Source organism: Hippichthys cyanospilos, chromosome 16, assembly GCF_059441005.1.
Source record: "Hippichthys cyanospilos isolate Australia breed blue-spotted pipefish chromosome 16, RoL_Hcya_1.0, whole genome shotgun sequence".
In the NCBI taxonomy this organism is placed as follows: domain Eukaryota; kingdom Metazoa; phylum Chordata; class Actinopteri; order Syngnathiformes; family Syngnathidae; genus Hippichthys; species Hippichthys cyanospilos.
The window spans coordinates 14,870,988-14,884,983 of NC_142384.1; the positions used below are offsets into that span (position 1 = coordinate 14,870,988).

At 42.4% G+C, this 13,996-nt stretch overlaps 1 protein-coding gene across 1 annotated transcript in view; it reads right to left on the reverse strand.

Moving 5' to 3' along the window:
• Nucleotides 1–1,034: 1,034 nt before the first annotated feature.
• grin2ba (glutamate receptor, ionotropic, N-methyl D-aspartate 2B, genome duplicate a) overlaps nt 1,035–13,996 on the reverse strand; it is a 100,405-nt gene continuing 87,443 nt past the window's right edge. Inside the window, exons 16-17 of the mRNA XM_088436870.1 lie at nt 12,198–12,436; nt 1,035–8,319 (exon numbers count right to left, since the gene is read on the reverse strand). Coding sequence (XP_088292996.1) covers nt 6,061–8,319; nt 12,198–12,436 — 2,498 coding nt within the window. The 3' untranslated portion in view covers nt 1,035–6,060. The remainder of the gene's footprint in view (nt 8,320–12,197; nt 12,437–13,996) is intronic.

Below are 13,996 nucleotides of genomic sequence, written 5' to 3' on the forward strand. Positions count from 1 at the left end.
GTGGAGGGGATGGACCCGGACCCACCCGCTCCACCATATGGCCCCTGTTTCTGTAGCAGGCCGCTCCTCTGCTCACCTGCTAGTGTAATAATTAAAAATGCTAATATCAATTAGAATCAGCATCATCATAATACATTGAGTAATGAGAGGCCAGTGCTAACAGTTAACAGTTGCTAACAACTCCCGTATTTTCCGCGCACCGGATTATAAGGCACGCCCTCAACGAACGGCATATTTGAAAACAGTTTCCATATATAAGGTGCACTGCATTATAAGGCGCAGAAAACAGAAGCTACGGTAGTGGCTGGGGTTGCGTTATGCATCCACTAGATGGAGCTGAGCTGAAGGGAATGTCAAAAAAAAAAAACAATCAGATAAGTTAGTCAAACTATATTATTAGATTATAAGTGTTCTCGCAAATCTGTTCACTCCCAAAATGAATAAAAAGACGTTTTATTTTTGAACTATCAGAAGAATGGGAAAAAAAAACCTTGATTACATTTAAAGACTGTCTAGGTCAATGCCAAGGTGAATCAAGAGTTTAAAAGAATCTAAAATTAGGATTCCAATAAATATCAAACTTATTTTTTAATCAAAATGCAACCAAAACCCTTCAAATATATTGTTATTTTTTTCCTTTTTTGTCAATTAAGAGAATACATGAGCTTTTGGGATTTATTTTTAAAATATTTATTAGTATTCCTGTACATCTGTAGCCACAGAAGAAAGGTTAGTTGTTTGAGAATTATTTTATTATACTACACGATATCAGTACTCATGTACTTATTAAAAATAAAATTTTGCTGTCAACAAATAAATAAATCTGATGAAAACTAAACTATAACCAAGCATTTTCAAAAAGTAAAAATGACTAACAAATTTGTTCTAAAAGCGAATTAAAATTGAAAATAGTAAAAGGAAATAAAATAGGGAACAATCTAAAGCTATTATAATCCTGATCTCAAAATATCACAATGCTAACAATAATGACAAACAAAAACACAAAATCTTAAAAAGACTCAGCACCACTCGCGTGAAACTTGTAGCATTTTATTATTAATACTCAACACATTTTGTTCATGTACAAAGAGAAAGAATAGTCTTATTTAATTAAGCACTTATAATTGTAGGTCTTTATCCTTATTAGAAGTACCATAGTGATGCATTTTTGCAGTTTTTGCCATGACATGGTTAATTCTTATTGAGATTACTGATTCCATACAAAAAAAGTTAATGTTGTCTCTAATAGTATTTACACAACCTGTACAATAGTTTTTTCGTGTAATTTTTGTTTCCTTTATGTAAACATGTTGGTGTTATCTCAAAGTGCCACAAAAAGAGAAAAGAGTGGCCAAGAGCAAATCGTGTACAGAATTTTGTATACAATTGCTAGTACTCACATTTGCCATTTTGTGGAGCCACAGTAAATTGAATCAGGTCGTGTATTTTTAGGTGGAAATGAGAGACTTTATAAACTCAGTCCCGGTGTGAAATACATTTAGGAGCAACCCCTTCTCTTACCTAATTGCTTTTATGAATTAAGAAAATGGACAAACAAAACAGTGTTGTCTTTTAGTTGAAATGATATGCATCTGCATTTGTATAAATCAGTAGCACTATACATCTACACCCACAACCAAACGTCAAATGTGAGCTGAAAATAAAATTTAAAAAAAATCTTGGAGGTTTATAGCACTATTATTATGTAAAAATCCCCAGCAAGAATCGTGTAGTATCACAGTATAAGTCTTTCTGGCTGATTGCGATGAAATCAAGTGTTCAAAAGTAAGGTTATTTGACAAATACTGCAGATGAAGATCATTCAAAACAATCAGCTCCCCAAAACGTATTTTTTACCGATTCCTGTCTTCTGCTTGTCATAGATGTCAGCTTGGGTGCTATTTACATCAGCTAGCTCCAGGGTGTTCCAGTAACTCAAACCTAGCACGACCTTGTTGTGTACACACACACACAAAAACAATGTCTTTCTCGACACGAAGCATCTTAAACAAATGTGTTGTGGCGTGCTTGTGCAGACAAGCGAGGTTGGGACCAATTTGGGCTGAAGGGAAACAAAGATTTGTGACGAGGCAGCTTACTCGCTGTCCAAACGGCGCTTGCTGGCAGCACGGCAGAAGTGCTCGGTGATAGTGTGTGCGTGCGCCTTGACTTCCCAAGCCTTTCAAGGCCACGGCACCAAGGTGACTAGTTTGGTCACAGGCCTGTTGCAAATGAGACGACAGATGCGCCGTGCTGCGGAAACGATCTTGGGCCACCACTAAGTTTGTTGTTCTAATGTCACAAATTTGGTATGATAGTATATTAAAAAGACTCAAGCTTTTCTCCTAATTTTCCAACCAGGGGCATACAGTAGTGAGCTCTACTTTGTTGTATGCATTTTTTAAAGTTTTCAAAGGTTGTAATTATTCCACGGTAGTGAAAACTCATCCTATCGCTCAAAGACGTGACATGGCCGGTTTTAGTTGGGTTGCAAAGAGCTGCCAGAGCAAATTCAACAAAAACTGTGTAACCCAGTTTTACTGACATTGACCAGAAAGCGTGAACCTGCATAATCAGTAATGATCACACAACATGACGTCTTCCTTTGACATCAGTGAATACTAGCCGCCCGTGCTCTGCTGAGAAACATTCATTATAATAATTCATTACAGAATTATGAAAACAACGGAATTTTTGCAAAACACACTACCGTATGTCGTGTATATTTTTATGTATTAGTCAAGCATTTGGAGAGCAAAGCGAAAATCTTGAAGAGGACCAAAATCTTGACTTTGGTTTAAGGATGACGAATCGAAGCCAAAAACGCAGGCAAAAGACACGTGAATGCAAAGCATTAGAGTTTATAGTAGCGTCAAGTCTACTAACCTGAGCGAAAATAAATCAACATTTGACTTCCCTAAAGTAAAGCTATGTTTAAAGAAAACCAGCAAATGCTTCACTTTTGATAAGGGGTTGCACCAATGCATTTCAGTTTCAAATGTATTCCCACACAGATCTTTTCCACAATGTTGTGCTGACATTCTCAGCAATATTAACAGCATCAACACCGGAAAACGTCCAGTGTGCGCTTGTGTGTCCTACACACAAACACAAATTTATGTACATACATCTTTCTTTACCACAGTGATGTCTATCCCAATGATAAAGAGGGAACAGGATAGGCCGGGCCCACGATGGCTCTAAATTCTGTGTGCAATCACCATTAAAGCCCAGCTTGAAAAAAATGAAAGCTCAGAAACAAAACACAATGATGTGGTAAGAGCTGAACAAGGATCGCCGTCTAAAATGAAAGCTCGCGATATGCCGCTTCTATCCGCAAATATCATACATGTAATATTGTATTACATAAATGTGTCGATACTTGAATTGAGCTCGAAAAAAGCATGGAGTCTAGCTCGCCTTAAAAAGAGAGAATCTAACACAATTCGAGGGAAACTTAACAAAGACCTAAAACTAAATCGTCCCCCTTTGTTATCACCAGACATCTACACCTACGGTAAATTATCGATTTCTCAAACACCTTAGCGAACAGAAGAAAAAGTATAAGCCTTAACAGAATTCATATATTGACCGTAACATGAGCGTAAAGTAAAGAGGTTGAACTACATCACTTAAGATGAGTATTATTGGTGTCTTAACTATACTCTGCACATTTTTCTCCGTCTATTTTTTTTTCAATTGACTTCTTAAATTGCTGTAACACTTGATGAAAGTTACATCCTGTCTGTCTGTTAACTGTACAAAGTGAAAAGAGGTTTTTGAATATACTATTTACAAGTAAAAGCTTAACATAGTAATGCCGACTAAGACGCCATCGCCAAAGTGTTTCTTATTTCCTCCTCATTTCCCGTTTCCCCGCTCGCTTGGCAGATAATGGTTTGATCGGAAAATGTGCACGTAAAAAAATTCCAGAGATCTCAGTCTTTTTATTCGGTCGTGGTTGTATGGGAGATGCGCTGATTTAAGGCTAACTATCAATCTCACGATTACACCGTTACCTGTGAATTTATGAATAGTAATCAGCGAGTCTGAGGGAGAGAAAAAAAAAATGCTGTTATCATTAAATTGTGACTTGCATCATCACTCACGCAACACGCACTCACCTATAACAGTGGTGCATTTAGATGAGGTTATAAGATAGATGTCGGCGCTCCGCACACTCCGGCGGCTCCAATCTTGGCCGAGCGCTCCTGCGCAATCTCTTGCAGCCCTTGAACTTCTGACACCACCAGCTAATTGAAGATCGAACCTTTAAATAGCTAATAGAGGCTTTTTTTTGATTCTGTACAGTTAGATGATGAGTCATTAGCAGACACCTCTTGTGAATCGAGGGTGTATGTGATGGGATGATAAGGCATGTCTACTGAGTGCCTGAACCCACACCAGGTAAAGGTCCTGTGCAATAATGAGGCTTCGCCAGCTTTAAGAAATAGAAATCAAATCAAAAACTATCTACATCGCTCGGAGGCTGATACCTCCGCGGCCTTTCCTCAACCCTCCGCTCACCGTAGTCTGACCATCATTGTCACAGGGCGACATTTCCCCCTCTTCGAGTTCAATTTACCTCCCAGACCAGGGACACGACGGATGTCAGATGCAACACTAGTGAGAGGCCAAGCAGGTGGTGACTGTTATCGTGTAACCTGAATCAAAAAGAAGCTAAGTAGAAGGCCGCCGTGCTGTGAAGTGGGCCCCTCCAAGACAGTGTGGGACATCCTGAATAGAACTGGCGTACAGGTTCATAAAATCATTTTTTACGAAGTTATAAAACTCTGCAGCATCTTGTATCGAAACCGCTGCCAGGCAGCACCTCGAGCCGCTTGTAAATTTTTGACTGCGGTTTTGGCGCGCAGACGTGAAGAGAACACCAAGTATTGGCGCCGCTGCGTGACCGCGTGAACAGGAGGACACTTCCACTGGAGACCATTAAGGCACGTCCTTTTCTCTCAGCATCTGCAGCTCTCAGGCTCTGACTAAACACGCACAGGTCTACGCGCGGTTGATTTGAAATATCTCAAAACGGTAACAAAGTAAGAGTCTTTGCGATCCCTAAGGAGAAAATATATGTACTGTACTCGTATGAAGTAAAACATCCTACGGGCAACTAAAGAGTTCAGTCTTTGTGGCTCGGCGGTCGCCCGACCGGCCTGTACTAAATCAGGGATGAAATACCACAGCAATTGAACATAAAGCATTTTAAAAATCAATGATATTATAAGCAGTGATATCACAATCATTGTTGTTATTCACAATGTTATTCATATTATTGTTGATCGTATACCCTGTTTTTCTTCCTTTCGAGAAGTATGTCTTGTCATTCTGATTGTATTTCCTATCGCAAACAAATCTGTTTGTGTGGAAAGGATGAGGAACGTGAGCAGAACAACAGAAGAGCGGGACAAGTTCAGGATGGAGAGATGAGCAGAACCCGCTGGAGAAGGCGGGAGGAACGAACGGGTAATCCGTGCCGCCACTCCGGCGAGGCGACAATGTCTTATTCCCGAGACGAGAAGGGCCCAGATGGGCCGCCCGTCCCGCCTCCCATCTTGCAGACTTCCCTTGTAAGCGCTCAGCGGGAGCTCTGGAGCTGCCGTCAAATCTCATCGTGATCGCACGTCCGATATCAAAGAAAGATGAGTGATAATGGCCGAGCGAGTCGACTGCGGCTTCGCCGGATGAAAGGCGAGGCTTGACTTGAGTGCATTTCCCCAGTTGATGGGGCCATGTTAATACTGTGACTGGACATAAAAGTAGAGTAGCTTTGGCCATTTGTGAGAGAGGGGTCGCAGCCCCCGCTTCAGCAAGGTGTCCTGATTTTTTTGTTTACCAAGATTTGCTTGCAAAATATAGATTTTTCTATTACTCGAGTTTGCATTCTGTTTCTGACACCACGTTTGGCTCTCACCCAGAGTACCCTAAATTCCAGTCTCAGTATGGGATAGAGAGGCAGTGTGTGGACAGTGTCTTTAAAAACATCCCTGATCTCCTAACACTACACACCTCTATTCCATCGCTAATCCCGAATCCCGTCTCAGTCCCTCACACGTCCGACTCGATACTGGACAGTTTCTCGTAGACATGGCCGTTGCTTCCATTGAAGGGTCGCGGCGGGCCGACACCGAGCATGGAGCCGTGGTGGCTCAGCCCACCCAGGCTGAGCTCTTTTGGGAATCGGGGGGACACATTGGACATGACGCCGGACGTGGCAGAGGCCGGCAGATAAGATGTCGTGCTTAACTGGCTCCTGAAGTCACTTCGGCTGTTTTTGGCAGCCTGTTGCTGCTGCTGTTGCTTTTTCATGTAATACTGTTTGGCTCCGTGCATGAGACATTGATCATCATCAAATGTGGGGATAAAGGGGTTCTGGTTCACCCGGTCGGGATAAAGCGATTTGGATAAAGAGAATGCTGCCCCACCTCCACCTTCCATCAAAGACCTATCCCTGTCCCTCATGTCTCGCTCTCCGACGGAGCGACGATGGAGGCCCTCGCCTCCTCTGAACAGGCCCCCGAATCGGCCGTCACCTCCATAAAACGAAGGGTCCCGGTCCCTTTCCCTCTCAGAGCCCCCGTGACGCTCAAAAATGTGTGCAAAGGGGCTGGTGCCCTCCATGTAGCGCTCTTTCTCCTTTAAGCTAACGCTTCTGGGAGGCGGTAGCATTCCTCCCATACCTGGCCCACTCATGCCCCCGACTCCTCCAACGCCGCCAATCATGCTCCCCATGCCGCCCGAGTCATCCTTCTGAAGGTCGACAAACGCGTCATAGGAATGCTGCCGCCTGAGTGGTTTGCCAAACCCTCCGCCCTTCCTCCTCTGCAGCGCTTGAGATTGCGGCTGGGGGACTGCACCCATGCCTCCTCCTCCCCCGCCTTTGCCTCCACCAATCTGTTCCAAGAGGTGGTTGTTGTCCTCGCTGATGTCGTAGAGATTCCCAGTTTTTTTACAACCCTCGCAGCGCATACAAGTTGCGGAGCTGGGGCGGCTGCTTCCTCCGCCTCCTGAGGACCCGCAGCTCATCCCGCCGCCATAACCGCCCCCAACCCCTCCTCCGTGCATGGACATCTGCTTCACTCCTACACCGGACCGACAGTTCCTGCACTCCCATTCTCCCCCTGCCAATCCGGAACCTCCGCCACTTTTGGAGTCAGACTTTTTGGGTTTGCCCTTGAGAAAGTCCTCAACCGGAACCAGAGACGTGCAAGTTGGTACTCCACTATCTCTGTTTCCAGGGCCCTCAGTCAGATCTACGTGTTCCCACTGAGGGACACCCTCTTTTGGACGGAACTGGTCCAAATAAAAGTCCCGAACGCTCTCCTTTTCTCTGAAGAGATAGTTTGTATCATTATTTCCTCCTCCCCCCACTCCCCTTTTCCGTTCGGATGGCAAAAGCGGTGGTGAGGCAGAGCGATGGTTGTGGTAGTGGTGGTGGCTGATGTGGTAGGGTTTCCTCCTGTAGCCCAGTTCAATCTCATCCAGCTCACGCCTGGACTTGGCAGAGGCCGGCCTCTTTTTCAGGCTATCGCGATACTGTTTGCGCTTCTTTGCGTTACCTTCGAGGTTCCCGTAGGTCACTGTGTGCGTAGAAATATCAGAGACGTCAGATCGGATATTCCCATCGTCATCCCCTCTCCCTCCACAGTAACTCGGACCAGGGATGTAGGTGGAACTCGAGGCAGCGCCCTTGAAAGAAAACTTCCCATACAAGTCAGGCAAGCCTGACTTAAAGCCTTGGCCCGATGGGGGAGTCTGTCCAGACAGAAGGTCAAACTTGCTCATGTTTCTGTGGGTCAATGCTGAGCAGGGCTGGGTGGTGAAAATAGGAGGCACCCCGCCTCCGAGACTGTCACAGTCAAACATTCCACCCTCCAGGGAACTGGCACTGCCCAAACTATGGGGCCTGTTGGTAGGTGGTCCACTGAGCCCAACTGTGGAACCATGGTGGTGCAGGTAGTGGTCCTGGTACAGATTACTGTCCTTCATGTGGACGTTGCCAAACGTCCTCTCCACCTCGCCGATGTAGTCACTGAACATGTTATCTTCCGGTAGGTAGGGCGGTTTGCAATCCGAGTGGCCCGCCAGGCTGCGCCTGTGTTCCGAGATGTCGTAAACCGAAGATTCGCGACGGATGAAGTCCAGAGCGCTGTGTGGCGAGCCGTTCACTCCAGAGGCCATGTTCTTGGCGGTGCGCAAGAGCCGCAAGATGTTCGAATGAGTGTTGTTCATGGTAGCTGATGGGGAGTTCAATGCCGAGCTGCTTTTTTCTTCGATCTGTACTCCGTGAATACAGCTGTAGATGCCCTGTGAGACAAAATGTAGGTATAAGCAGTGTAAATAAGTGAATATTTCAAAAATGTAGCACCATATTTTTCAGACTATACGACACACTGGATTGTAAGGCGCGGGTCTGTTTTGGGGAAATTTCTATCTATAAGGCACATTACTACACATTGAGAAACAAACCACTACAAGAAGATAATTCATACTTCATGCAACTTCAATTCGACAGCCATACATACAGTATGGCACACTTGAAGCAATCTAAAGGATATGCCTTATAGTCAGAAAAACATGGTAAAATAAAACAGTCATCACAGAAAAACACATTCTAAGGTCGTGTCCATTTGGGCGCAGTTTGGCACATCTTGCATTTTTTCCCATCCCAAAAACAAAATGTTTTTTTTTTTCCCTTTTGTGTTTTGGGTATTCCTTATTTAAATACAATTGCCATTGAAATTATGTCATCAGGCAAAAAGTGAGTTTTAGCCCCCCATGAGATTTTGGTACTCCTGATTTCCATCACACTTATCTGTACTAAATAAAAGATATACATACTTATTAATAATTAATCATTGTAATTTTAAAATGATGATGAAAATTATTCCACCAAACACGCACAATGACTTCAATATATTAAAAAGGTAAAACCCTTATATACAGCAAGATAACATGGGGATGTGCACGTGAGCACCATGCAGATGCAGAGCGGACAGTGTAGCGAGAGAGTAAAGGATGTGTAAAAATCCCTGAGTCAATACATTTCATTGACGCCATTAGAATTTGGTCGAAAATAGCCTTCAAACGATACCACTAAATTTCCTTCAATGTCACCAGCCCCAGAGCCAAAGAAAAATATCTAACCGAGTAGGAAGTTGAGCATTCCAGTGACAAAAAGATAAAGTGCTTCATTTGCATCCGGTGATGTACGATACAATATTCCGATACAAGCGAATATATAGGAGAGCAAAGCAGCCTTGACAGATGGGACAGTAAAGGCGCAGATCAATTGCACATAATGATTTTAGTCAGTATTCTTGGATGAATATAAATAAGGGAGGAAAGAAACGGATGCACTATCCACTGGTAAAGAGCAGTTGCAGAGGTCCCAACTCAACAAAGGTTAAAGGTCAGGTGGCTGTCAACTGATCCACTTTGAAATTTTTCTATCACCACCCACTTGTAGGATCCATTGACCCTCCTTAAAATTTGTCGAAAAGTAGACTACCAATCAAAACGGGATCTATGACCAGCCGAGTTTAGAAAATAACCCCTGAATATGAAAATTGGACTGTGATATCAGCGCCTCACTAACAATGAGCGGCGCCACAGAATTGGCCCTGTGTGAGAGGGCACTTACGCACATAAATAGGTAGCATTAGCTCACAATTGTGAATGGCTGAGAAGTTAATACTGTCCAAATCAAATCTTGGAAGTCACAGGCTTCATATGCAGCAGCTGCTCTTCCACAAAATGTACCACTTTGCTGCTGGCCCTTTATTACAGTCGCTGATTATTTGGGTAGGCTGGGCAAATAGCAATAACTGTGGCCTTTTTTTTCTCGAGGGATCGCAGTAAAATCTATAAGTGATTAAGCTGGTACAGGGAGGCAGGAAATCAACAAATAACTAGCTGCTCCCTGCGTACAAGTGCATATAAAGTGCCGACAAGCAGCAGATCATAATTTGCTAGCGCCTGTGTGATACTCCATGCAAATGAAGGTGGCAACGACAGGGGGAAAAGGAGTAATTACCAACCCTTATATATTTATTGTTCGAAATTCATTAGGGGCCTTTTAATCAATATTTTTAATTAATTTGCAGCTGTGGTGCAGGTAGGGGCTTAAAGCAACAGGTGACCTGCGGGAAAAAGCCAACAAAGCTTGTCGAATGTCTCCAAAGGGGTGGGCACTAACCAACCTTGAAGTCACGCGACTCCCACCAAGGGTGGCAGATGATTGATTTTTCAACAGCCAAACTCAAATGATAATTGCCCATAATAACAGTAACATTTATTGGATTAAGCTGTGAAATTAGAAAAGCAGAAGCAAAGAAGAAAACTGAATGGAAAGGAGACAATAGCACGTGCAAACACAATCAACCATAATTTACACTGTTTCCATCAGCTGTTTTTACTAGGATTCTGCTTTGCATACGCAAATAAATTGCTCAATGAATCATTTCCCCCTGAATATTTTTACATTCGAAACGAAATGTCTGCGTGTGGACATGCCACGTTCGTTGACGTTGCCTCTTTGCAGCAGAGATGGAGGTAATTTGTGTCGAACGAGAGCAACCAGCGATCGTTACTCAAAACATAATGGATCTTGGAGCATGTCCCTTCCCGTACAAATCACAAATCTCTTCCCGCCATTCACGTGTCTTGTAGGGGTGCCCAACAGATGCATGTTCCTTACAGATATAACCATTTATTGCCAAAGAAATACCGTTACGAAAGCGAAATAATCTCCCAAACACGTTACCTTACCTTTGTGCTATTTATTTCAACCTACTCTTGTAGTTTAAATACATAAATTACCAAATATGAGAAAGCAGGATTGTTTTTCTGCGGCCCTCGGTGCCATAGCAGCATATCAAGCGGAAGGGAGCCGGCAGCCGCTAGTGGCCCTGTGCCGTAAATTAGCCACGTGCTTTTTTTCGCCTGCGGCACTTCACCTTCAGAGGCACACAGTGAATTACACCGGAGACGTGTCAAAACAATTGGAATGCAAATCAAACACCTCGGGTGACTTTGCTCTCTTGCGATCTAGTAATCCACCCTCGACATTTGTGAGGCTGATTTCCTTGAGTAATTTATTGATTTTGTCTGAATAGTTTGTAAATGCGGAAGTTATGGACACCAGGGCGGTCATTTCAGACAAAAATAAAAAAGTTTCTAACTTAAGCTGAGAGACTAGAGATCTCCCGTTAAAGGTTGTGGTGTGCCTTTCGCTGAAAATCTCGGAAAGGCTCGAGTTGACATGTTGGTATTTACATGGCAAATGGCTTTGGTCAATAGGTCATAGGTCAATGTCACTTTTTTTTTTTTGCTGGGAATTCAGGTCACTTGCTTGAAATTACGCTCAGTGATGGATGGATGGATGAATGAATCAAAGTAGCGATGACAGTGACGTATCAGTCATGTCCAAACGTGAAAAGGTGAGGCTATCAAACACTTTTGACATTTCATATATATCCAGCACAAGAGTAATTTGGTGCTTTTAGCGCCTGGTCATTTAATATCAATATGGGTATGTATTTTACATAGGTTTCCGCATTTTCAGCAACATGGCAACCTATTACCATCACTACATCCTACAATAAATACAAAAAAATGTTATTATCATATGTAGTTATTTGTAGTTTTGCTAAGAGATGCCTGAATGACTTTTAGTGAGAACATACCATCTTTAATAAGCTAGAATTCAAGTTGATTAAAAAATAAAATCTACTTATATTGAACGCGAGTTGGCGTAGATATAACCACTTGTTATTTATTATCTTCTGTACATATGACTTCTTAGACACCATAAGTTTGCCTATGCTAATTGGTTAGCATTCGCAATTAGCATTGGAACACTAGCGGTTACCATTTAAGGGCAACAAACGATAACCGCCGTTTAGTGCTTTCAAATTTCAAGTCAAGATTTCGAGTCTAATTTGTGAGTCTAGTTTTCGATGCCCACTTGGGTTATGTTGGATTTGTTTGTATAGGGACTGTCTGTTTTTCCATTTGTGTCCAAACTCTGCTCCTCACATAACTACTAATAATAATGTTTGTAAAATATAATGGTAAGCATATGAATAAAATTGTGACATCTGTCTTGTGCTCCTCAAAATTGTTTGGGATTGGAGAGAAACTAGGACTCCAACGTACACCAAAATGAAAAGTAGGAATCTCACCCTGCTGATGGAAAAGACAAAGCCAGGGCGGCCCGAGCAGACACCCATGAAGCAGAAACGAAGCTGCCAGTAGAACCAGTGTTCGCAGATGAACGTGATGAGCGAAAGTGCCATGGCGGCCCCCAGCATATAGAAGACCCCCGCCATGTTGTCCACATCCAGCTGACTGGACATCACCTCATTCTTCTCATGGTGGCAGATGCCTGTGAGCCACAGGGACTCCAGCTCCTCCATCTCACCTGAAGGAACAAGAACATATAGGACATATATTTAATGATAAGCAACAAGAAGCAACATGAAGATCAAACAGTCAGTTTGGGACACGCTGATGACAAGTGGAGAATTGTTTTATAATTCATGAGGGACTGTGTGGAAGTGTGTGTGTGTGTGTGTGTTTTAAGTGGCAAGCAGAAGAGTGTGATGTGATGCAATAACTTGAGGCCTGGTAAAAGACACTCGGGAAGGACAGAATGATGCAACAAAAGAGAAGAGGAAAGCAGATGATAGAAACGTTTGCTCGGTCTGAAGTCACACAAATATTAACATACTTTAAGGATGATATGGATTGAAATATATATTTACTTTTTAATATATATTTACTTTTTTGTTTTTCTTTTAGAGCTTCAGAAAGGGCACGGATTGGACACTGGAATAAAAACATCAGACTGCAAACAAAATTGGCATGGTATACAGTATTTTTGTTAGTTTTCCTGCATCAAACATTTTTGGAATAGTGAATCCATAATTCACTATTTAAAATGTTTTAAATGTTTTGGTTTTTACGGCGGGCTGCGGGAGTGGAGGAAGGTGGAATTGAAATGCAAGCAGTATGTGTTTATACTACGAAATGTGCAATGTGTTCATATATTCACTAAAATAATCAATCAATTAAACAAAAGGAAACAGCGGATGCTATCGAACGACGAATTTGATGAAATTCTATGAAACTTTCTTTTGTCTCTGTGGTGATTTTAATTCAGAAAAGAAAAGGTAAATTCTGATCATTTTACCCTGTACTGACAACACTTTTTTTCTTATTTACTTGGAACAGTACACAACCAGATTGCAGTGTACAAATATCATCAAGTCATCAATCATAAGGCGTGTTGATTTCCAATATTACTTCCTGTTTTTCATTTGAATATGTTAGATATATGACCAAGATTTTTCCTCATACACATATTTATAATGGGAATTATATTATTTACTACATTCATGACCTAATCCATTACATTCATGAATTCCTTTTATATTTTTCCAACCTCAAGGTTAACAATTTCTACAGACAAGTAACTGCCCCGTGTTCCAGATTCAAGCCTCGCAGGAGCACCCATCCAGGTGTCCTGAAGGACTGCTCTGGCTTTTGTTTAGCCTTGCATCAAGTGCTCACATCGATAAACAGCATGAATGTCGGTAGAAATTGCATCCTGGGTGAATACACCAGCCAAGAGCTGCTGGATTATAACTGTAACATTTGCACTTTGCTCCTTGAATCAAGAAAATCAATCAGATTGAGAAATGATTTGTCTATTACAGAAATAGGATAATTCCATATTTACTGAATTGAATTTGATTGCAACATATTAATGGTCTACAAGTGTTTTTCATACTGTAATCAAGACTTCACGACAGCGTTTGGGCTTTTTGGTCGGTCGCATGCGGTTTTATTATGCCCTGCTCATCAAAGATGATTGGAGCGGGGCAGCGTTGTTTAATTAATCACACATTCGAGCGTCACTACAGTGCGTCACGGCGACTCGCTTGCAACGAGAACCTGTGCTACACATAAGCTATTGTAA